The sequence below is a fragment of the Camelina sativa genome, chromosome 9 (genome assembly GCF_000633955.1).
Source record: "Camelina sativa cultivar DH55 chromosome 9, Cs, whole genome shotgun sequence".
Lineage (NCBI taxonomy): Eukaryota > Viridiplantae > Streptophyta > Magnoliopsida > Brassicales > Brassicaceae > Camelina > Camelina sativa.
The window spans coordinates 6,453,564-6,475,565 of NC_025693.1; the positions used below are offsets into that span (position 1 = coordinate 6,453,564).

General features: G+C 36.9%; 6 protein-coding genes, 1 long non-coding RNA gene and 2 other non-coding genes across 11 annotated transcripts; 7 read left to right on the forward strand and 2 right to left on the reverse strand.

The window, feature by feature from the left end:
* LOC104715064 lies at positions 5,893–7,071 on the reverse strand. The gene has a single exon (XM_010432516.1). It carries the CDS (start codon positions 7,069–7,071, stop codon positions 5,893–5,895), a length of 1,179 nt encoding a protein of 392 aa, XP_010430818.1.
* Positions 8,378–9,344, forward strand: LOC104710622. Its single transcript, XR_755039.2, has 3 exons — positions 8,378–8,873; positions 9,052–9,136; positions 9,253–9,344. It is a non-coding gene; the product is annotated as an uncharacterized LOC104710622 (long non-coding RNA).
* On the reverse strand, positions 9,648–11,424 carry LOC104710623 (uncharacterized protein At4g02000-like). 2 transcript variants are annotated; one of them, XR_755040.2, is made up of 2 exons: positions 10,886–11,424; positions 9,648–10,796 (listed from the first exon to the last, which is right to left on the reverse strand). XR_755040.2 is itself a non-coding variant. In XM_010427257.2 (2 exons), the coding sequence occupies exons 1-2, from the start codon at positions 10,917–10,919 to the stop codon at positions 10,317–10,319; spliced, it is 522 nt and encodes a 173-aa protein (XP_010425559.1). In that variant the 5' UTR covers positions 10,920–11,420; the 3' UTR covers positions 9,648–10,316. The 2 variants fall into 2 exon arrangements, 1 of the variants encoding a protein (XP_010425559.1); XM_010427257.2 differs by having other exon boundaries at positions 10,878–11,420.
* Positions 11,868–14,962, forward strand: LOC104710624 (monodehydroascorbate reductase 4, peroxisomal). 2 transcript variants are annotated; one of them, XM_019230452.1, is made up of 7 exons: positions 11,868–12,103; positions 12,670–12,736; positions 12,841–12,921; positions 13,027–13,145; positions 13,394–13,613; positions 13,701–13,819; positions 14,021–14,962. In XM_019230452.1, the coding sequence occupies exons 1-7, from the start codon at positions 11,984–11,986 to the stop codon at positions 14,774–14,776; spliced, it is 1,482 nt and encodes a 493-aa protein (XP_019085997.1). In that variant the 5' UTR covers positions 11,868–11,983; the 3' UTR covers positions 14,777–14,962. The 2 variants fall into 2 exon arrangements, with proteins under 2 accessions (XP_019085997.1, XP_010425560.1); XM_010427258.2 differs by having other exon boundaries at positions 12,670–12,721.
* On the forward strand, positions 15,098–15,169 carry TRNAP-UGG. The gene has a single exon. It is a non-coding gene; the product is annotated as a tRNA-Pro (tRNA).
* On the forward strand, positions 15,327–16,149 carry LOC104710625 (50S ribosomal protein L12-1, chloroplastic). The gene has a single exon (XM_010427259.2). It carries the CDS (start codon positions 15,414–15,416, stop codon positions 15,987–15,989), a length of 576 nt encoding a protein of 191 aa, XP_010425561.1. The 5' UTR covers positions 15,327–15,413; the 3' UTR covers positions 15,990–16,149.
* Positions 17,004–17,913, forward strand: LOC104710626 (50S ribosomal protein L12-2, chloroplastic-like). Its single transcript, XM_010427260.2, has one exon. It carries the CDS (start codon positions 17,228–17,230, stop codon positions 17,816–17,818), a length of 591 nt encoding a protein of 196 aa, XP_010425562.1. The 5' UTR covers positions 17,004–17,227; the 3' UTR covers positions 17,819–17,913.
* Positions 20,883–20,954, forward strand: TRNAP-UGG. The gene has a single exon. It is a non-coding gene; the product is annotated as a tRNA-Pro (tRNA).
* On the forward strand, positions 21,072–21,869 carry LOC104710627 (50S ribosomal protein L12-3, chloroplastic-like). Its single transcript, XM_010427261.2, has one exon. The coding sequence runs from the start codon at positions 21,151–21,153 to the stop codon at positions 21,712–21,714; it is 564 nt and encodes a 187-aa protein (XP_010425563.1). The 5' UTR covers positions 21,072–21,150; the 3' UTR covers positions 21,715–21,869.

Genomic DNA, 22,002 nt, shown 5'->3' on the forward strand with positions numbered 1-22,002 from the left:
CGACAGTGGATTATCCGATACCGATGACGGTTGATGATCAAAGCGGTGAAAACTATTGGGGTATGGATGATATTTGGTCATCAATGCATTTACTGAATGGTAATTGATTGATTGATCCGGTGGACACAACATGGAATATTAATTGAGTATTTATATATGATTTTTAGGAGTACTATTATTAGTACGTGACATGTATATGTTTTTGCCTCGTTGTCGAGGTTTGGGGATATAATTAAAATATATAATGTTATTTATCTGAATCTTTGATACATAGTTTGGATCTTTATTGAACCCATGTTATACATAAATAAAATTGTCGAAGGGGTCATATATTTTTCGGATATTTTTATGTTATTAAAATATTTATATAGATATCCGCAGAACATCAATTCGTTTTTACGTATGATTAATAATTCAATGTAGTAATATAAGATTGTGTAAGGTTTGTTATTTACTTCCTTGTTTAGAAGTTTTCACATATATTAAAAACATACAAAAATGTCTAATTAATACTCATAGTATAAAACACTAAATTTATACAAAAAGTGGGTTTGGTAATATCAAGTTATAAAGCAACAAATTAACATATAATGATCAGTTATGAATTGTTTATTTCTGTAAAAGGTCATATAATCTTAAGTTTATGTGATACTAAATGCAGTGCAAATGATTGCACCAATCTCGTCGTATGCATTTTTCTTTTCACTTATTAATGTACTATCAAAAGATAATTTTTCTTTTAATTTGATAACCATAACATATGCGGTAGTCTATTAAAGATAAAAAGCCTTTATCCGCATATCTCCTGTCATACTCAATCAGTACAATTATCCAGTAACCAATTGATATATAATTACATATAAAATTATAGTTAAAACATTCATATAAGTTAAATAATTTGTTTTGTTTTGTTTTGGAATGTAAAAACAGAGCAAGACGTCAAAACAAATAACGTTAAAACAGAGCAATCATTTTACGCGTATGATGAATACGATTAGAACCTCTCCAACGTTCATCCATATATATATGTACACACATAAACATAGGAGTTAGGCATGTATATAGCCTATAAACATGTAGATCGATGTGTGTACCATATCACATGATGACGTACTCATCATGAAACATACAGAACCTAATGTTACCAATCACAAAAAGACACGTATCACACATCGAGGCTAAAAATAGATAATTTTTGGTACAGTTCACGTTGCCCTTATTCAACAATTTTTATCCATTTTTGGGCATCGCCATTCAACATGTAGAACCCGACGTGAGCCTAACTCCACGAATCATAACCACAACCTTTAAAAAACCGAAAATATCAACTTATCTCAATAAATGAATAAAAGTTTACATAATGGTTCAGTTTCATTATTCTATCCATACTTCGAAACCAAAAACATTTAACATGAAAAGTATAAGATTCAATGAGGTACGGACGCAAAGGCTAGCTAATTGTGAGCCGCAATTATATCGATTGACATACATGTTGATAATGATAAAGACAAAAAGAGTCGACTATAGTCTACAGATGATATCAAATTCGTAGAAATGTGTACATCTTATTTATTACTATGTATGAATCGGGTAGAATAATATTGGGACATGATGTTAGGTTTGGAAGTGTTAAGCACTATAGAACGAGACGGCAAAAGCATTAAAAGCTTTACCGAACTTCTTAACTTTAGTCTTTAGGCAACGACACATTTTGTCCGAATGAAGCATGTGTAAAGGATAAATCCAAACTCCACTTACTCTTCTCTATGCATTGGCTAGAATAGGAATAAAATGTAGTATGTTTCAACTATTTTATTATTAATAACGCGCAACTATATATGTTTTCTAGATTTATATCTAAGATTCCTAATAATATTAAGATTATGTTATTATTTTAACAAGCTACTATTTATGCCACATTATATTTCTTATAGAATATCAGAAAGTGAGAAAACTCGAATTATGCTTATTCTAGATTCTAAATTCTCAACTGTAAATTTATGAATTCGAAATATATGGATATGGAATTGGGCCACATGTTTATATATATGATTAGGCCAACGTTTTTATCATGTGGGAATTGTCGACTTCCCATGTGAATAATAAAGGAAAAATCACATGGCGGGTCGGTCATCACGAACATATATATATATATACAAGTGGTTTATATATAAATTTACGATATAGATAAACGTGGAAGAATTGGTTTTTTTATCTTCTCTATATTTGTGTGTTTGCTTGTGCATTGTTCTAGCCTTATGCCTTATAGCTGTACTTTCTATATATAGCAAAAACCATTTTCTTCCCGTCTCAATGAGTTTGACATTGTAATCTTTTTTTCAGTTAATGTTGAAGTCGGCTCACATCTATCTAAGAAGATTTTGACTATTATCGATGGAGTTACTAAAGTAGCTATAGCTACGTTTGTAACTAATTATTATTATATCACTAGTTAATTGGTTGATATACTATTATTAGTTCGGTTTTCTCAATACTTTTCTCTAAGTGATGTTCAGCACTCCGATCCTAGAAATACACCGATGTGTAGTAACGGATACACAAAAGAAAATAATTATATGTGAATACGATTTCACCAGGCTAATTATTCCAATTCAATTTCGATCAATCACTTGNTTCATTATTCTATCCATACTTCGAAACCAAAAACATTTAACATGAAAAGTATAAGATTCAATGAGGTACGGACGCAAAGGCTAGCTAATTGTGAGCCGCAATTATATCGATTGACATACATGTTGATAATGATAAAGACAAAAAGAGTCGACTATAGTCTACAGATGATATCAAATTCGTAGAAATGTGTACATCTTATTTATTACTATGTATGAATCGGGTAGAATAATATTGGGACATGATGTTAGGTTTGGAAGTGTTAAGCACTATAGAACGAGACGGCAAAAGCATTAAAAGCTTTACCGAACTTCTTAACTTTAGTCTTTAGGCAACGACACATTTTGTCCGAATGAAGCATGTGTAAAGGATAAATCCAAACTCCACTTACTCTTCTCTATGCATTGGCTAGAATAGGAATAAAATGTAGTATGTTTCAACTATTTTATTATTAATAACGCGCAACTATATATGTTTTCTAGATTTATATCTAAGATTCCTAATAATATTAAGATTATGTTATTATTTTAACAAGCTACTATTTATGCCACATTATATTTCTTATAGAATATCAGAAAGTGAGAAAACTCGAATTATGCTTATTCTAGATTCTAAATTCTCAACTGTAAATTTATGAATTCGAAATATATGGATATGGAATTGGGCCACATGTTTATATATATGATTAGGCCAACGTTTTTATCATGTGGGAATTGTCGACTTCCCATGTGAATAATAAAGGAAAAATCACATGGCGGGTCGGTCATCACGAACATATATATATATATACAAGTGGTTTATATATAAATTTACGATATAGATAAACGTGGAAGAATTGGTTTTTTTATCTTCTCTATATTTGTGTGTTTGCTTGTGCATTGTTCTAGCCTTATGCCTTATAGCTGTACTTTCTATATATAGCAAAAACCATTTTCTTCCCGTCTCAATGAGTTTGACATTGTAATCTTTTTTTCAGTTAATGTTGAAGTCGGCTCACATCTATCTAAGAAGATTTTGACTATTATCGATGGAGTTACTAAAGTAGCTATAGCTACGTTTGTAACTAATTATTATTATATCACTAGTTAATTGGTTGATATACTATTATTAGTTCGGTTTTCTCAATACTTTTCTCTAAGTGATGTTCAGCACTCCGATCCTAGAAATACACCGATGTGTAGTAACGGATACACAAAAGAAAATAATTATATGTGAATACGATTTCACCAGGCTAATTATTCCAATTCAATTTCGATCAATCACTTGGTTCCGGTTTGATCAGTTTTTTTTTTTTTTTTGGTTTAGATCGACTAACTCTATCGGTGCAAATCATGCATTCCACGCGAAACTCTCTCTGATGTTGAACGTGAAGGGTCGATTTGAGAGTAACAACTCTTTCGATAAAGAGCAATAAGTCATTTGATCGATTAATACGTACAATATCAAAATTTCGTGATTAAAGAGCGTTTTCGATTTGAAAGCTAGGGTTCAAAACTCAGTCTGAAGATTTTTGGTTCCCACCTAATCCAATTAAATGATATATGCTATGTCAACCGAAGGTTAACAATGTTAAAACGTCGTCCACTCCACTGGTAAATAGCCTAGTACCTTACACGAAGGAGAAATCATCACACGATATGANAGAATATCAGAAAGTGAGAAAACTCGAATTATGCTTATTCTAGATTCTAAATTCTCAACTGTAAATTTATGAATTCGAAATATATGNAGAGAAGGCCCATATGTATTTGGTGAAAGAGCCCAAAAGGTAGGCCATAACCAGTCGTCCACTATTCATGAACCAGATGATCTATTTGAGTTTCTTTGCCTCTGTTCCTAAGCATATTATCATAATATACCATACCATTCAAAGCCTAAATATTGCATCAGCATGTTTTAAAAAAAAAAATAATAATAATAGAAGAACATCATAGTTTTTGTTTACTTCACGTATCCTACCATTCAGAGAAACGAAAGTTATATAATTTAGTGATGATCTTATGTACTCTACAATAAAGAAAGGATGATTATGAAACGTATGAGCCACTTGGCCGAGATATGTATCTACGTTTTTTGCTATAAAAACTTCGTTTTCTGACGAGCGATAAAATATAAAACTATTCGTTTGTAACGTTTTGGATTATATTATCTTCGTTCGGAACATGATCCTCATCTCGACCACACATCCCAATACGCCAACCACCTCATGGTCTATACACGTGACAAACTACAATTCGTCATATCTATTTTTTCTTTCTGGTTTTTAACGCTCTACAGGTCTCCTCCAATTTGTTATTTCGTATCTTTTAGAGTCAAATTGACAAAGAACAATTGAAACGGTTTTACAAAGACGATACAGCTTCTTTTACCCGGATTCTCTCAGTCACCGTCTTATCTTGATAGTCATTTTTATCACTATTTCTCGAGTGTAAAACAATCACAAAATTTTAACTGCGTTTTACTTGGATGGCAAATTTTGTTACGACAATAATATATGTAATATTTAAATACTACACATTCGGTATGAAATCATAGCGTACATGCACTATCACTTGTAAGAGCATATGCAAGACAATTATTTTATTATATATGAATTTTATCTTTCTAGAATTCAAAATCAATTCCAAATTGGCATGTAGAAAGTTAATTTCTTGAAAGTTTCTCAAAAATTCTAAAATGAAAATATTTTCTCACTTTTTTTTTTAATGTATGCTTAAAAACTCTAATGAGAATCCCCTAATTCACATGATCTAAATGCATATAATTGTTTTATTTATCCATAATTTTATTATTATTTGAATCATATAGTACGTACTTTCGTACAAATTAATTTGTTATTCTTCAAAATTTAAGAACTTGAATAGATGCTGCGGATAAAACAAACTAAACCGTTAGAAGATGAAATCACTTTGTTTTAAGACAAATTTGAATAAATGCTGCAGATAAAACAAACTAAACCGTTAAAAGATAAAATCACTTTATCTTTAGAATGACAATCGTCTAGCACAAATTTATTTATTAGTTATATCGAAGTTGGTTTTTTTTTTAAGCATGTTAGATGTGTAAACGGCGTCTTTGTCGGCACTTGCCGTCTTATTTAACATACTTTTGAACTTTTCCCAATAAAAATCAATCTATAGGTAATCTCTGCTATATAGAATAATACGATTTTTTTTTTAACGTCTTTTATTAGATATTAGAATTTGGTACAAAGTCTTGAAATAAGCAACTCCGTAAATACAGTGGAGGATTGAAAAAAGTTCAAATAGTTTCTGGTTGATAATGAGCTGACTTAGCTAGTTTATCAGCCACCTGATTACATTCCCGTCGTACAAGCGAGAAAGATATTTCAGCAAAAAGATCCGCCCAACTGCGGATATCAACTAGGAGATTTTCCATAGTTATACTCGTTGTTCTTCTATGCAGGAGATCATCTAAAGCTTTGCAATCTCCTTCTAGTATCACCTTTCGGTAGCCACAGCACCAAGTTGATTGAATAGCATGTAGTAATGCTAGTCTTTCAGTCCATAGCGGATTAGATGCTTGTTTAAGTTTGGAACTTCTGGATAAGAGATATGTTCCTTTATCACCGTGAATTATCCACCCTACTCCTATGCTGCCATTATGAGAGTGAAAACTTCCATCAAAGTTTACCTTGACTACTTCCGTTGTAGGAAGTGTCCATTGAGATGAGGGAGAATGAACAGTTGGTGAGTTGCGAGGAGGGCGTTGTATAGATGGTTGAGTTGCAGCCAGCCATTCTACAACATCATCAGTAGCTTTGAGGAGCACCGAACTTGTCTCCCAAGTTATTTTATTGAATATAAGATCATTCCTTGATTTCCATATTTGCCAACCAATCCAAAAAGGGAGATGTTGCTTATCTCTATTCATTCCCGAGTTGTACATGAGTAATAAGGCTTCAATGTTATCTTCAAGAGATGATGAAAATGTGAAACCAGCAGGAAGATTGGACAGTCTCCATATTTTTGAGGCATATGGGCACTGGAAGAGCATATGGTTGATAGATTCGACCGCTTGACAGCAACGTTGGCAAGTGTCCTCAATGGGAATTCCCCTACGGTTGAGTTCATGAGCAGTTCCCAGAGCAGCAGATAACACTCGCCAGTAGAAATGTTTTAGTTTTGGTGGCAGTGATGTTTTCCAAAGCTTTGTTTTTAGCAAAGGATTACCTAGTGGTGGATCAATGTGGTCATTAGCATCCGGGAGATGAAGACTCAGCCAGTATCCAGACTTCACTGTGTAAATGCCATCCTTGGTGTAATGCCAGACTAGTTTATCCGGACATTGATGTTGTGGAAGATATATGCAACAAGCATGGGCTGCATCTTCAAGTAAAAGTTGTTGTCGTAATTTAGGCTCATCCCACTGGCGTCCTCCAACTTGCCATAGATCATTGAGAACAGAATTTGGATGCATAGAATGATGAGTTGCAGGTTAAGGTGAGTGAGTTGGGATCCAAGGGTCAGTGACATGGTTTATTGTCGCACCATCTCCTATATGATATTGGAGACCTTTGATTAATAAATCACGACCATGTAGTATTGAACGGAAACCATGTGAAGGCTTTCTGCTTAAAATCGCATGTTGAATATCAGTTTCAGGGAAATATTTGCTTTTCAAGAGTCTGGCAAGAAGGCAATCCGGTGATGTCAAGATTCTCCATGCCTGTTTAGCGAGTAAAGCATCATTGAATTTTTTAATGTCCCTAAATCCTAATCCACCTTCCGACTTTGGGAGATTCATACGTTTCCAAGCAACCCAAGATATTCATTTTTTTGACTCATCTGAACCCCACCAGAACTGTGCAAGGAGAGATGTAATCTTTTGACAGATGGTAATCGGTAGCTTAAAATAACTCAAAGCATGTGTTGGCATTGCTAGAGCGATAGAATCCAGTACGACCTCTTTACCACCTTCTGATAAGTATTTGGTATGCCAATTCTTCGTTCTCCCCTTTACACGCTTAACAATATACTCAAACATCTGACATTTTTTCTTTGAGAATTCTTCTGGCAGACCCATGTATTTTCCACAGCCTCCGGAACTGGTTATATTGATATGGCTTCTGACTATTTCTTTTTTTGCTTCTTCTACTCGAGAACCAAACGTGATGGAGGATGTGTTGTGGTTCACACATTGTCCTGACAAGTCTCCATATTGTTTTAATAGTAGAGCAAGTGTTGTGCTATTCCGCAAATTGGCTTTGCAGAAGAAGAGGGAATCATCCGCAAAAAGAAGATGAGTAACTCTAGGACCATTATTGCTAATAGATAAGCCTGTGATATTACCCTTGGACTCCTCTTGTCTTATTTTTTTGTGTTAACATTTCAGCAACAAAGAGAAACAGATAGGGAGAAATAGGGTCACCTTGACGGATGCCTCTCTGCGGGATGATCGTACCAGTAGGACTGCCATTCACTAACACTGAATATGAAACAGAACGAACCATAGCCATGATCCAAGTGATCCATTTTTGGTTAAAACCCAATTGAGCCATGGTTTTCTCAAGAAACTCCCAATCCACACGATCATAGGCTTTACTGATGTCAGTCTTAATCGCCATATAACTCTTTGATTGTCGCTTTCTGGACTTAAGAGAATGAAGTAACTCATGAGCCACCAGAATATTGTCAGTTACAAGTCGTCCAGGAACAAAAGCTGTTTGTTCGATCGAGATGATATCTGGAAGGATAAGCTTCAGACGACTTGTGAGAATCTTGGATATGATTTTATATGAGACATTGTAGAGACTAATGGGTCGGTAGTCGCTCATCCGACTCGGTTGCTCTATCTTAGGGATGAGACATATATGTGTTTGATTGAGTCGAGGTAGCATAGTACTTGTCTGAAAGAAATTCTTGATCTCAGTGGTGATATCTGTACCTAGAATTTCCCAAAACTGATGATAAAAGTATCCTGTCATACTATCTGGACCTGGTGCTCGATCACCTCTGATAGCATAGACAGCTTGTTGTATCTCGTCATCAGTAGCTTCTTGAGTGAGGAGGGTATTCATATCTTCCGTTACTGGTGCAGGAATATTATCAAAGAAATCCCCCCAACTGTTATGTCCCTCTTTCTGATACTGATCTTGAAAATACTCTGTGGCAATCAGAGATATTTTCTCATCTCCAACATGTTCGACACCATTAGAATCATAGACTGAAAGCATTCTATTCTTGGCTTTACGGGCTTTTACACTTCCATGAAAGTATAAGGTATTGCGATCACCCTCATTCAACTATTGTGATCTACTCTTCTGTTTCCAATAAATCTCCTCTTGGAGATAAGCTTTACTCAGGGATCGTTTGATATCACGAATCTTGGTATACTCTGGAGAGACTTCTCAAAACTCTGCTTCAAGTTGATTCTTGAGGGTCTTTATTTCTTCTGCAGAGTTAGTAAGATTCGATTGCTTCCATTTAGAGATTTTTGAACGCAACAACTTAATCTTCTCCGAAAACATCAGTCCGGATGGAAGGTTAGTCCAGTCTTGTTTCATTCACTCCATATAACCTTCTCTCTCCGCAAGACGTCTATCATAACGGAACATGCCTATCTTTACACTGATTTCTGTTAAAATATCAATAATAACAGGTCGATGGTCTGATTCAATTGGTTCCAAGAATTCAGCAGCTGAAGCAGGGAAGTAGGAGAACCACTCTGTATTCGCAATAACTCTGTCTAAGAACCACTGTATAAGCTCTTTAGTCCTCGTACCATTAAGAATAATACTTTGCTGACCACTCCAACTGAATTTGATACCGATATGCTTCAAGTCTACCATATCACAAGTAGACAGCATATCATTGAAATCACAGAATGTATAGTCATCACGATTGTGGCCTCCAATCTTCTCACTATTGTTCATTATTTGATGGAAGTCTCCAATCATTAGCCAAGCTTCATTACGGTTGACAGCAATACATTGTAGACGTTCCCAAAGCTCATATCGATATTGTGGATCAGGATGGCCATAAATACAAGACCAGTAGAAAGTAGTGATTTTGTCATTAATAGAGAAATCTACAAGTCTTGCATTTTGGTACAATATAGTAATATTGATAGAGGATTTCCCAAGCAAAGCCAAGCCACCACTGAGGCCTTGAGGCGGTACAATACATAAATTAGGGAAACCTAAAGAAACTGCAACATTAATAATATAAACCTTTGATTGCTTCGTCTCAATGAGGAAGATTGCATCCAAGAGATATTGACGACTTATCTACTTAAGGCGTAGAACCGTAGGAAACTTCCCCATTCCTTGACAGTTCCAATTGGCTATCTTCATTGATCGTCTGGCGGAACCGGGCCCGCCATGCCTCTATTGTGTGTGTTAGACGATGAACTAGCATCCACTGGTGAAGAAACTCTACGTTGTTTCCTCTGTTGAGTCAGTAGATGGGGAAGAGGACGCATAACCGCTTCTAAGATTCGGTTACCTGTATGTTTCAGTGCTAAGATCAGGCCTCGTTGACGTGCTTCTGCTTCCGAAGGATCATCTACTGTAGTGTAATTGTGATAGAGTCTGGGTAGATCACCTATAGATATCATCTGGCCATTAATAGGAACAAGCTCTGTTAGTGCCACTTGTGATTGCTGTAGTGGTGGGAGGGCCAGATGCTCTTGATGTCCAAGTTGGATGTTTGCAGATTGAGCAATCATGGGTAAGGGATGTGTTGGTTTGGGATCGCCATTATAGGAGCATTAATAATGGCATATGGTGGTGGTGGTGGATTATGAACAACGGCTTCCTCTTGGAGTTGTGCAGTACATTCGGAGATGTCATGTCGCAAGGATTGGCATCGGAAGCAGTAGTTTTTCAATCTTTCAAAACGAAAAGAGACCATAGCCCATTCATTTCCAAAATGGAATCGGCGGTGAAAAATTACTGGTTGATCAAGAGGCCATTGGATGCAAACCCGGACAAACTCTATATTGCCACCAGCAAGATTATCAATCTCTGAATCAACAACAGGCCCTAGAGTCTCTGCAATGTAGCGTACCAATGGTGCGGTGAAGAATTGTAGAGGGATACCCCGAATTTGGATCCAGAAATTTACCGAGAGTGGATTTTCGTTTGGTAAGTTTGATTGCCATGGTTTCATTGCCACTATCCATTCGTTGAAACTCCAGGGACCCTGTCGATACACAAGTTGTAACGCCTCATTAGACTGGAAGAGAAATTAGGAACGACCATTTTCTACAACACGACTAGTAACCGAGTTACCCATCCCCCAAAGATGAGGGAAGAAGCGGATCATTGCACGAATGTTCTGTCAACGTGGATTCGCCGGACGCACCAGTAGACTGGATTGAGAGGCTCTCGTTGCTTGATTAAAGAGGTTCGCGGAATTTCAAAAGCATCAGCCACATGCATGTTGACATCGGCCATTTTGATGGTTAATCTTTGGGAAGGAGGATAAAACAATAACCAAAGAGAAAAAGGTGATGAATTAGAGTAGGATAACATAGGATTCCGACACTGGTTATAAAGGAGATGGTTTGCAACTGCTGAACAGTTAATTTGAGAAATAGTCGGAAAGAAGTGGTTTTTGAATAGAAATGGAGAAATGGATAATGGGGACAAAACCAACTCAGGATAATCCCAACCAACATTGTGGAGGTAGATTCCAAGAGAAAACCGGCAAACTGACAATGATGGGGGACATTAGAGAAAGACTCTATGGAGGAAGAAGAGAACTGTTACCAAAAACTGACACCAGCGGATAAGGAAACAGATAGAGAGAGAGGAGAGCATTTTGGTGATTTATAAATCTATAATACGATTTTGTTAAATCAAATTTCTGTAAAAAAAAATTGTAAAAGTACACCGTTAACCATTTAACTAAAAATATTTATACCAATTAGTTTGAGATAATTTTTTTCTAATTTTTTCAAGGCTACAAAATATAATTTATAACTAATAAATAAAATACAGTGTAATTTTCAAAGTAATTTATCGACTGACACCAATCATCTATATTTATAATAATCTCTTTTACCAATGATGATGGGCCGAGCAAGTCGTGCAAGCAAAGAGTTAAGCTGGGTCCACAAATAAACGGTCCAGATCCTCGTTTAACTTAATCTTCACCGTTGAATTATTAAAGAAGTCAAAAGAAGGGTAAAATTGTAAAATGACCAATACCAAATCGTCGAATATCATTCACTAAAAAAGCCATAGATAACAGAATTTTCTATTTTCTTCTGTGCCTATAAAAAAAAAAAAAAAAAAAATTATTTTCTCGGAAAAATTAAAAACAAAAATATACAAAACCATCGTCATGTTTAGGATTTTCTCGGGAAAGTGATAAGGCAAAAAAACATGGGGAGAGCGTTCGTATATGTAATTCTCGGTGGAGGTGTTGCTGCTGGTTATGCAGCTCTCGAATTCACGCGTAGAGGTGTCTCCGATGGCGAACTCTGTATCATTTCCGAAGAACCCGTAAGCAACCCAATTCTATCTCTTTAATCTCATCAACAGATTTTGAATTTTTTTCTTGTTTCGATTGCGAAACCAGCGTTGTTGTTTTAGAGTCCTGTATCGGCTCTAAATTTATCGGTTTCTCGGTATTATACTTTGTAATTGAAGTATCAGAAGCTCAAGCAACGAACATGATCAGTTTCAATCAAATCTTACTTATACGTGTTTAGTTTGAATTTTGTTAAAGATCAAGATTTTTGAAATTATGTGCAATTTGTGCTTAGGATTTTGCTGTATATGGATGTGATATAATTGGGGTATTTGGTAAAAGTTACACTACTTGTAGAGTAGCTTTGCAAGAATCAATACATTGTTAGCGTCTAGCCTTGAAGGACAATACAATTTTGTGGCTTTACCTATTAGTTCCAAACAACCCTTGACTCACTATTTTCTGGTTTGTGATTCATGTTTTTTCACTCATGCTTGTTTTGTTATGAAGTGTTGGTTTGTGGATTCTATGTTTGTTTCGTCCCCTGTAGAAAATAAGCTTTGGTATTTGCTTTTTTTTTTTTTTTTTCGTTTTCTAGGTTGCACCGTATGAGAGGCCAGCCTTAAGCAAAGGTTTTCTGCTGCCAGAAGGTAAGAGAAAACCTGGTAGACTGCTGTTTCTGCATTTGGAGTTAGGGAATGAATATAAGGAATTTGGTTAAAGTTTACTCATTAGGCTTTGTAAGGGTTACTCATGATCTTATCTGCAGCTCCTGCACGGCTTCCTTCTTTCCACACTTGTGTTGGTGCTAATGATGAGAAGCTCACCCCGAAATGGTACAAGGATCATGGTAATTACATCTGCTCATTTTATTTTGTTGTTGAGAAAGTACTATTTTTCTTGGGCTATGACTACAGAATTCTTTTCTGATAGTTTTTTGAAATACTTTTGTCAGGAATTGAATTGGTCCTTGGAACTCGTGTGAAGTCAGTTGATGTGAGGAGGAAGACTCTTTTATCTAGCACTGGGGAGACTATAAGTTACAAATTCTTGATCATTGCAACTGGTGCCCGGGTATTGATTGCACAAGAATATTTATGTTTTGTAAATATTATTCTCCTTGGGATTTATTAATCTGTGATTCCTTATCATTAATAACTGAAGACAATGATTTTGTAATTGTGGAATGTCTATTAGATGATATGGGCAAATCAGCTCACTCCTGAACACTATTGAAGAAATTAATGTTATTTAATACTTTGAACATTGAAATGCTAAAGTCATGGCCTTATTTTTTTATCATATGTGGCTTGTGCAAGTAGGCGTTGAAGCTTGAAGAATTTGGGGTGGAAGGCTCAGATGCTGAAAATGTTTGTTACTTACGAGATCTGGCCGATGCAAACAGGCTTGCCACTGTGATTCAATCAAGCTCCAATGGGAATGCTGTTGTTATCGGTGGTGGCTACATCGGCATGGAGTGTGCTGCATCTTTAGTGATCAACAAAATCAATGTGACGATGGTTTTCCCAGAGGCTCACTGCAGTAAGTACTCTTGATTATATTACTCAACTTACGTGTAAGAGAGAAAGTTTGTGTATTTGGCTTGACCTTTTTAGTTTTTTATGACAGTGGCACGTCTCTTTACGCCAAAGATTGCAAGTTTGTATGAAGACTACTACAGGGCTAAAGGCGTGAAATTCATAAAGGGAACGGTTTTGACATCATTTGAGTTTGACTCGAATGGAAAGGTCAGATCTTTTTCTTTAGCTTGAGATTCAACTTGAAAGATATCTCGTACTTTGCATCTATGTATAGAACTAAAGAAGGGAAGAATAAGCCATAAGGAGGACAATGGATACTCTTTAGTCCAGTGATGGAACTATGACATGTTGAGCCTGGTTCAGTGTGTTTCTTTATTGATATGAGCCTTTTTGGTTTTCGATATACAGGTCACTGCGGTTAATCTCAAAGACGGGAACCAATTACCAGCAGATTTGGTTGTGGTTGGAATCGGGATACGACCAAACACAAGTTTGTTTGAAGGACAGTTAACAATAGAGAAAGGAGGGATAAAAGTAAACAGCAAAATGCAGTCTAGTGACAGCTCAGTGTATGCAATAGGGGATGTAGCTACATTTCCAGTGAAACTATTTGGCGAAATGAGGAGGCTTGAGCACGTGGACTCAGCTAGGAAATCAGCGCGACACGCAGTTTCAGCCATCATGGATCCAGTCAAGACCGGAGAATTTGACTATTTGCCATTCTTCTACTCAAGGGTCTTCGCCTTCTCATGGCAATTCTATGGAGACCCTACAGGGGAAGTTGTGCACTTTGGAGATTATGAAGACGGGAAATCGTTTGGAGCGTATTGGGTTAAGAAGGGTCACCTTGTTGGATCTTTTCTTGAAGGAGGGACTAAAGAAGAATATGAAATCATCTCAAAGGCGACACAATTGAAACCAGCTGTGACTATTGATTCGGAAGAATTGGAAAAAGAAGGACTCGGGTTTGCTCAGACCGTAGTGAGTCAGCATAAAGTTCCTGAAGTTAAAGATAGTAAGAGCTCTGAGATGGTGAGGCAATCTTCAAGCGTGGTGATGATGAAGAAGCCTTTGTACGTATGGCATGCGGCTACTGGAGTCGTTGTGGCTGCATCTGTAGCTGCGTTTGCGTTTTGGTATGGGAGGAGACGCCGTAGATGGTGAGAAAGCCACCCACTTCAAGTGATTTTGAAATGTGGGGTGTTGGATTCATTGGAAGTGGAACTAGTTTGTTGTTTGTAGCATTGGTGGGAAAAAATATAGAGTCCAAACTACTCGATGTGATTACACAACATTGGTATACGATTATTATATGCTTCTTTTTAATGCATAAATGTTTTCCACTACAAACTTTGATTCAAAGTCTATGAACCCCTTTGGTACTTGGTAGTGTTAATAATCTTGTGACTAATAATAATAACATAAATCATCAAATTATCAAATTAAAAGGTATAAGTATATACAGAACAGTGTTTATAACAGTAAGGGCGTTTGGTCTAGTGGTATGATTCTCGCTTTGGGTGCGAGAGGTCCCGAGTTCGATTCTCGGAACGCCCCTTCCTTTTTTTTAATCTTTTCAACATCAAGGGTATTATCGTCAAAGACGAACTCGGACAATCTCATTTATGTCTGTCTATACGCGTATGATAGCAAACCTACGCCTTAATTTATTTTCCCAAATTACCCCTTATCTTTTATTTTTCTATCCCTCATCTTTCCTCTTCCTCCTACAATCCAATCAAACACTTCACACACAGAGAGAGCGAAACTCAAATCCCGAAGAAGCCAAAAGAGTGAAACAATGGCGTCGACGACTCTCTCAATCGCAAGCTCAATCCGTTCTTCATCTTACCCAACCATAGCTTCCGCTAATCACTTCCCTTCCCGAACCACCACATTCGAATTCCCCTCCCGCTTCGGTGGTGCTTCGTCTTCCACACTCACTCACCGTGCAACTCATCTCCGTCCCATCGCCGCCGTCGAAGCTCCGGAGAAAATCGAGAAGATTGGATCCGAAATCTCATCCTTAACCCTCGAAGAAGCTCGCATTCTCGTCGATTACCTTCAGGACAAGTTCGGCGTCTCTCCACTCTCCTTAGCTCCAGCTGCAGCGGCTGTTGCAGCTCCGGCCGACGGTGGTGCGGCGGCTGTAGTGGAGGAGCAAACCGAGTTCGATGTGATTATCAACGAGGTTCCTAGTAGCTCGCGTATCGCAGTGATTAAAGCTGTGAGGGCTTTGACTAGCTTGGCGTTGAAGGAAGCTAAGGAGCTTATCGAAGGGTTGCCCAAGAAGTTTAAAGAAGGAGCGACTAAGGATGAGGCTGAAGAAGCTAAGAAGACTCTTGAAGAAGCCGGTGCTAAAGTCTCCATTGCTTAAGGTTTTTTTAAATAAAGTTCTTCTCTTTTCTGGAAATTTCGGGGTCTTTTGTGTTGTTTAGTATAGTTTGCTTTTGGAATTGTTGATTCAGCTTTAAGAAATTGTTGTAATTTGAGTAAATTTGGCTACCGTTATGCTGATTTAGCCATTGTTGCGTAGATTCAGTAGCTGCACATAAGATGTTTGTTGAAATGCCTAGGTGAGGATAAGATAGATCACTCACATACGAAGTAAGGAGACATATTTAGTTGCAGCAACTAAGTTGCTTAACAATGAAAAGGTAGCTAGAGTTATGATTGCCTTATTAACACAAACAGAGTTACAAATTTACAATATAAGTTCACTAAGATTGGATCTGTAGTTTTATTGAATGTGATTTGTTTGTGTTTTGCCATGAGTCGCCCATGACCACATAGGTGTAGATTCTTATCTAACCATGGTAAACAGTAAAAAAGAAACAGATTATTCATGAAAACTATCTATTCGGAAATCGAATTTTATCGAAGTTGCGATGAACACTAAATCAGACTCGGGCTAATTTCCTCATCACATCTAGATGTTGAAATCAAGATAAGTACATTTTTGAAAGAAGCTCTTCTAACCTCTGTTTTCTTTGAGAGCTTTACTCTTCCATTTTTCACTACACGCTTGTTACCAAAAAAACTACACGCTTGTTACCAACTGCCTTTTCCACAGCCGTTGAAAAACATAAAACGGCCTTATTGAAACGATAGTACTAATCGGAACCTTCATTTTATCATTGTTGTTTAACCTATGTTAATGTCCGGGCCGTTTACTACAAATGGAGCTTAGATATAGAACTGATTATATTAAGATATGACTAAAACAGAGAAACAAAGAGAGAAGTTATGCTTGAGAGCCAGACAACAACTTGTCCCTATGAGGGCTCTAAACCATTTGTCAAACGACTTTCCAAAGGATATAAAATTCTCACATCCTAACTTCCTTAACTTTAGAAAAGGAAACAAATCGAATGACTTTAGAAAAGGAAACAAATTGTGACTTAAGAAAGTAGAAATTATATAAAACCTATCAACCAAAGTTTAGGCATAAATAAACTTAGGGTTTGTATCTTTCTATACAAAAATTTAAAGGGTTTTTTCTTGTTTATCTTCCTCATCATCTTCTTCTCTCGTGCAGACGTGCAGTCTAAGAAACGCAAACACAGATACACATAAGACAAATCTATAAAGAAGAAGAAACCGAAGAGCTAATAAATGGCAGCTACTACTCTTTCCATCTCGACCACAATGCGTTCCTCCTCTTGTTCTTCCGGTCTTAATGCCGCACATCACTACCCTTCTCGACCCATCGCAATACAACTTCCGTTTGGCTTTGGTGTTTCTTCTTCTTCATCTTCCACGCTCAGCCACCGTGCAATCTACCTCCATCCTATATCTGCAGTCAAAGCTCCAAAGAGAATCAAGAAGATTGGATCCGAGATCTCGTCTCTAACCCTGGAAGAAGCCAGCATCCTTGTCGACTACGTCAAAGACAAGTTCCGTGTTTCAATACTCTTCTCAGCGCCTGCTGCTGCGTCTTTCCCTCCTCCACTTAACACTGGCGGTGTGGTGGCTGCTGGGAATAAGCAGACCAAATTCGATGTGGTTATCGACGACGTTCCCGATAATTTGCGTATTACAGTGATCAAAGCCATTAGGGCTATGACCAGCTTGTCGTTGATGGAATCGAAAAAGGTAATCACAGAAGGGTTTCCGAAGAAGTTTAAGGAAGGTGTGACGAAAGATGAAGCCGAAGAAGCCAAGAAACAGCTCGAAGAAGCTGGTGCCAAGGTTTCTATTGTTTAAGTTTTAACAGTTTTTCAAACATGAAGTGTATTTTTTTTCTAATTAATAGACTTTCATAAAATTATTTTGGTGTTTAATAGACTTTCATGTTTTGGTGTTAGGTATATGGATAATGGTAGTGTCTATGCTAATTTCTACGATAGTGCTAGTGTTTGCATTTAGTTAGCCACTCCTAAAACACTGAAACTGATCAATGTGTGAAAACCAAAGTGGATCACAAGGTGCTAAATCCGTTTAAGTGCCTTTAATTTTTCTAGCATGAAAGTATTTACTTGCCTTTCAAAAATTAACTAGGATAGTATCCGCGCTACGCCGCGAGTTTGGTGTTTTTCATTTTTTTATAACTATTTGTTGTTTTATTTTTGGTATGTTATTTGTAATTTTACTTATGCTTTGTTTTTTCTTTATGTTTTTTATTATGGACTTTTTTATCATTGTGGTACTCTAATTTTCTAATGAAATTCTGTTATTAGATAATAGGGAGACGATATATGTTAATTTATTAAATCGTGTTATTTGATCACTCCAAACCTTTAATGAAGATTAATTGCGATTAATTTATTTTTTATGGACCCAATTGAGTTTTACTGGGCTTTAAATATCGTATACTTTTTTGTCAAAGAACGATCCACTATATATTCAGATATATAAGAGTTTCATTACTTTGCCAAAAAAAAAAACGGTTTCATCACAAACAAGACAACAGTGGCGATTGTCCGATCATCAAAGCTTAATTTCACAAACCCATCTCTCTCCTTCTTCTCCTCATTACTCTACCTGATTCCTCCATCTCTCTACTTCTTCTCTTTCATACCCACAACCTTCATCCCTTGTCTTTGCTCCTCCTGCTCCCTGAACCTAACTCCAATGAAGATTCTGTTAACAATCGTCTCTGCGTGCCTTCTTTATCGCTGTTGGGAGGCTTGCGTCCTCTTCTCAGATTCTACGGTCTACGGGAATGGAAAAACAAAAGCTTTGTGAGAGCCAAAGTGATTTGTGATCAGAAGTGTATTGAATTTGATCATAAAGTTGGAGGGTTTTGTTGAATCTTTCAGTTAAAATCGTTACTCTACTCTTAACCAACATTCATAGTAATTTCAAATTTCAAATACATAGCTTAAACTAACAGGGAAAACCCTTAAACTACCACAAACCTTTAAAAAAATCTATAAAGAAGAACCTGACTGAGAAAAAGCGATGTTGATTCTCCATCATAGTAGTCATTCATGTCCATGTGAATTACCTACAAAAGATAATCCAGAAAAAACACTATCACCCAACTACAACAATGACTTGTTAAAACACCAAATGCATCAAACTTCAGATCATGAGGAAGTAACAAGAGGTCAAACTGAAACATGAAAATTTCCCCGGAACATAAACAGAGCAAACATTTCACCAATCATCTCCTCACTTGAAAATAATACAAAGATTGAAAAACTGAGCTTAGATCATACAATCAAATATCTAAGCTCTCATTCCTCTTCTACTCTCTTCTTGATCAAGGGATCCTGAAATTTAGTTTCATCCTTACCATCATGCTCTCCCTTGGAAATGAAAACTCTCCGAGTGTCCTCTTTCACATATGCACAAATCAATGTAAAAAAGTAATCAACCTTAAAATATAGAACAATAAGAAACAAAGATTCATCATCAGAAATTGAGTAATACCTTGTTGACCACAGATTTGGTGATATATTTTTCTTGCTCGCTGCAAAGAACAAGCAAAAAAGATGATTACAAGATTTAACTCAACAAATGGGTAATTGACACACAAAACAGAGAACACTCAGTTCGTTGAATTGTGCATACTCAGATTATACAGAAAATCCAATACAAATTATGTTCTACAGTCTACACACATTACCTATCCACATACACATTAACAAAAGTAAATAAAGAGAGCAACTTGGATTGCACAATATAAAGAACGATTAACAATATTGTAAACTATTATTAATATAAACTATCTCTTTCTCACGTATGTTGGAATGAAAGACCAATTTTGATGTTGTAAAATCATGTTGAACTTCTTTGTTGCATGCACTATCTCACATATTGATTTCAAATCAGATTTGTAATAGTGTGCCTTATGGATAAGAAGGGGATTTCATCGAAAGCTGCATAGTAGACGTAACATAGTAAGCTCAGCAATCAACAGGCCACACTTTTCAAATGCATGATTCTTACTTGTTACGACAATTTTAGTCGAACCGGCACTCAAATTCTTGAGATAGTCGTACAAAGGATCAAACTCAACAAAACAAAATTACTTAAATTAACTATCTGCTTACCTTTGATCGAACAAGCTTAGCGGTAAAATAAATATACAAACCATTTTAGCGGAGGAAGCGGTGGCGGTGGAAGATAGATCTGTAAGAGCTGATCAGATGAGCTGCAACTTAAATCGAATTAATAAACTCATTACTCCTCGAATTCATAAACTCATTACTCCTCGAATTCATAATGCTTCTCATGTGATATGTGAAGATGCATCCTTCATCGCCCAACCCTAGAGTTGTAATCAGATATGTGAAGATGCATCCTTCATCGCCCAACCCTAGAGTCGTAATCAGATCAATCAAATCGAATAAACCCCTAATTCCAACCAATCACGAAGACCATTATATAGACGGCGAGAAAAAAAAAGATACAGACCATTGATTGATTAAACGCACAAGCACAGTTGGGACATGGTATAAACGGCAACAAAGAAGAAGAAATAATTCATCGATGGATTAAACGCACAGTCGGACCATCGGGTAAACGACGAGGAAGAAGGGAAAGAAATCGACCATTCCTCTTTTTGGTTCTGTCCACGTAGGACAAAAAAATCTGATATGTATTAATTGTTTTAATCTTATTGGGTATTCATTTTAAATGATGTGTCAGTCTCTGCTTCAATACAGAAGCTGATGTGTCAAGTTCAAAGAAACATTGTGTTTTTATTGTTTTTATTGTATTGATTTTAATCAATGTGGCTTCTCGTAACTGGTTTTGCCTAGGTTTTACATAATGTTATGACTATAGTAAAAGTAAACATAAGTATCATTTCAAACAACAAGGGCGTTTGGTCTAGTGGTATGATTCTCGCTTTGGGTGCGAGAGGTCCCGAGTTCGATTCTCGGAACGCCCCTGTTGTTTTTTTTTTTAACTTCTCAATCGTATTCACGCACATGATAAGCAAAAACGTACGCATTACATTAAATGACCATAATATCCCTTATCCTTTTGTTTTTTATCCTCATCTTCTTACAAACACACTCACAGAGAGCCGAGACACACAAAACAAATCCCAAAAGACTCAGAGGAAGAAGAAGAAGAGCGAAACAATGGCGTCGACGACTCTCTCAATCGCAAGCTCAATCCGTTCCTCATCTCATCTCACTTCCGCTTCCACCCATCACTTCCCTTCCAAAACCACCGCAATCGAGTTCCCATTTCGCCTTGGAGGTGCTTCAACCCACCGTGCAATCAACCTCCGTCCCATCGCCGCCGTCGAAGCTCCGGAGAAAATCGAGAAGATCGGATCCGAAATCTCATCCTTAACCCTCGAAGAAGCTCGCATTCTCGTCGATTACCTTCAGGACAAGTTCGGCGTCTCTCCACTCTCCTTAGCCCCTGCTGCAGCGGCTGTTGCAGCTCCGGCCGACGGTGGTGCGGCGGCTGTAGTGGAGGAGCAAACCGAGTTCGATGTGATTATCAACGAGGTTCCTAGTAGCTCGCGTATCGCAGTGATTAAAGCTGTGAGGGCTTTGACTAGTTTGGCGTTGAAGGAAGCTAAGGAGCTTATCGAAGGGTTGCCCAAGAAGTTTAAAGAAGGAGCGACTAAGGATGAAGCTGAAGAAGCTAAGAAGACTCTTGAAGAAGCTGGTGCTAAAGTCTCCATTGCTTAAGGTTTAAGGATTTTTAAAAATCGATAAAAATGTGATTTTTTCGGAGTTTATGAGTCATTTTGTTGTTGTTTAGTATAGTTTGCTTTTGGAATTGTTGTACTTTGAATCAATTTGGTTTCCCATTAACGGTATAAGTTTTTCACAAGTTATTCGTTTTGATGCACATAACGTGTTTGTTGAAATGCCTAGCTCAAAATAAGACAGACGTCACAGAACAGAGTTTGTGAGGAATATGGTTTTGGCATGAAAATTTGATCTTTTAATCCCAAAATCTAATCGCAAAAATCG

Excerpts from the sequence above, each read along its gene's own strand:
- LOC104715064 (XM_010432516.1), bottom strand. The coding sequence starts at position 7,071 with ATGCATCCAAATTCTGTTCTCAATGATCTATGGCAAGTTGGAGGACGC.
- LOC104710623 (XM_010427257.2), bottom strand. The coding sequence starts at position 10,919 with ATGATCCGCTTCTTCCCTCATCTTTGGGGGATGGGTAACTCG. Across the intron at positions 10,797-10,877 it reads TTTGGGGGATGGGTAACTCG|GGTCCCTGGAGTTTCAACGA; the intron begins GTTACTAGTCGT and ends GTGTATCGACAG.
- LOC104710624 (XM_019230452.1), top strand. The coding sequence starts at position 11,984 with ATGGGGAGAGCGTTCGTATATGTAATTCTCGGTGGAGGTGTTGCTGCT. Across the intron at positions 12,104-12,669 it reads GTATCATTTCCGAAGAACCC|GTTGCACCGTATGAGAGGCC; the intron begins GTAAGCAACCCA and ends TTCGTTTTCTAG. Across the intron at positions 13,820-14,020 it reads AGTTTGACTCGAATGGAAAG|GTCACTGCGGTTAATCTCAA; the intron begins GTCAGATCTTTT and ends TTCGATATACAG.
- LOC104710625 (XM_010427259.2), top strand. The coding sequence starts at position 15,414 with ATGGCGTCGACGACTCTCTCAATCGCAAGCTCAATCCGTTCTTCATCT.
- LOC104710626 (XM_010427260.2), top strand. The coding sequence starts at position 17,228 with ATGGCAGCTACTACTCTTTCCATCTCGACCACAATGCGTTCCTCCTCT.
- LOC104710627 (XM_010427261.2), top strand. The coding sequence starts at position 21,151 with ATGGCGTCGACGACTCTCTCAATCGCAAGCTCAATCCGTTCCTCATCT.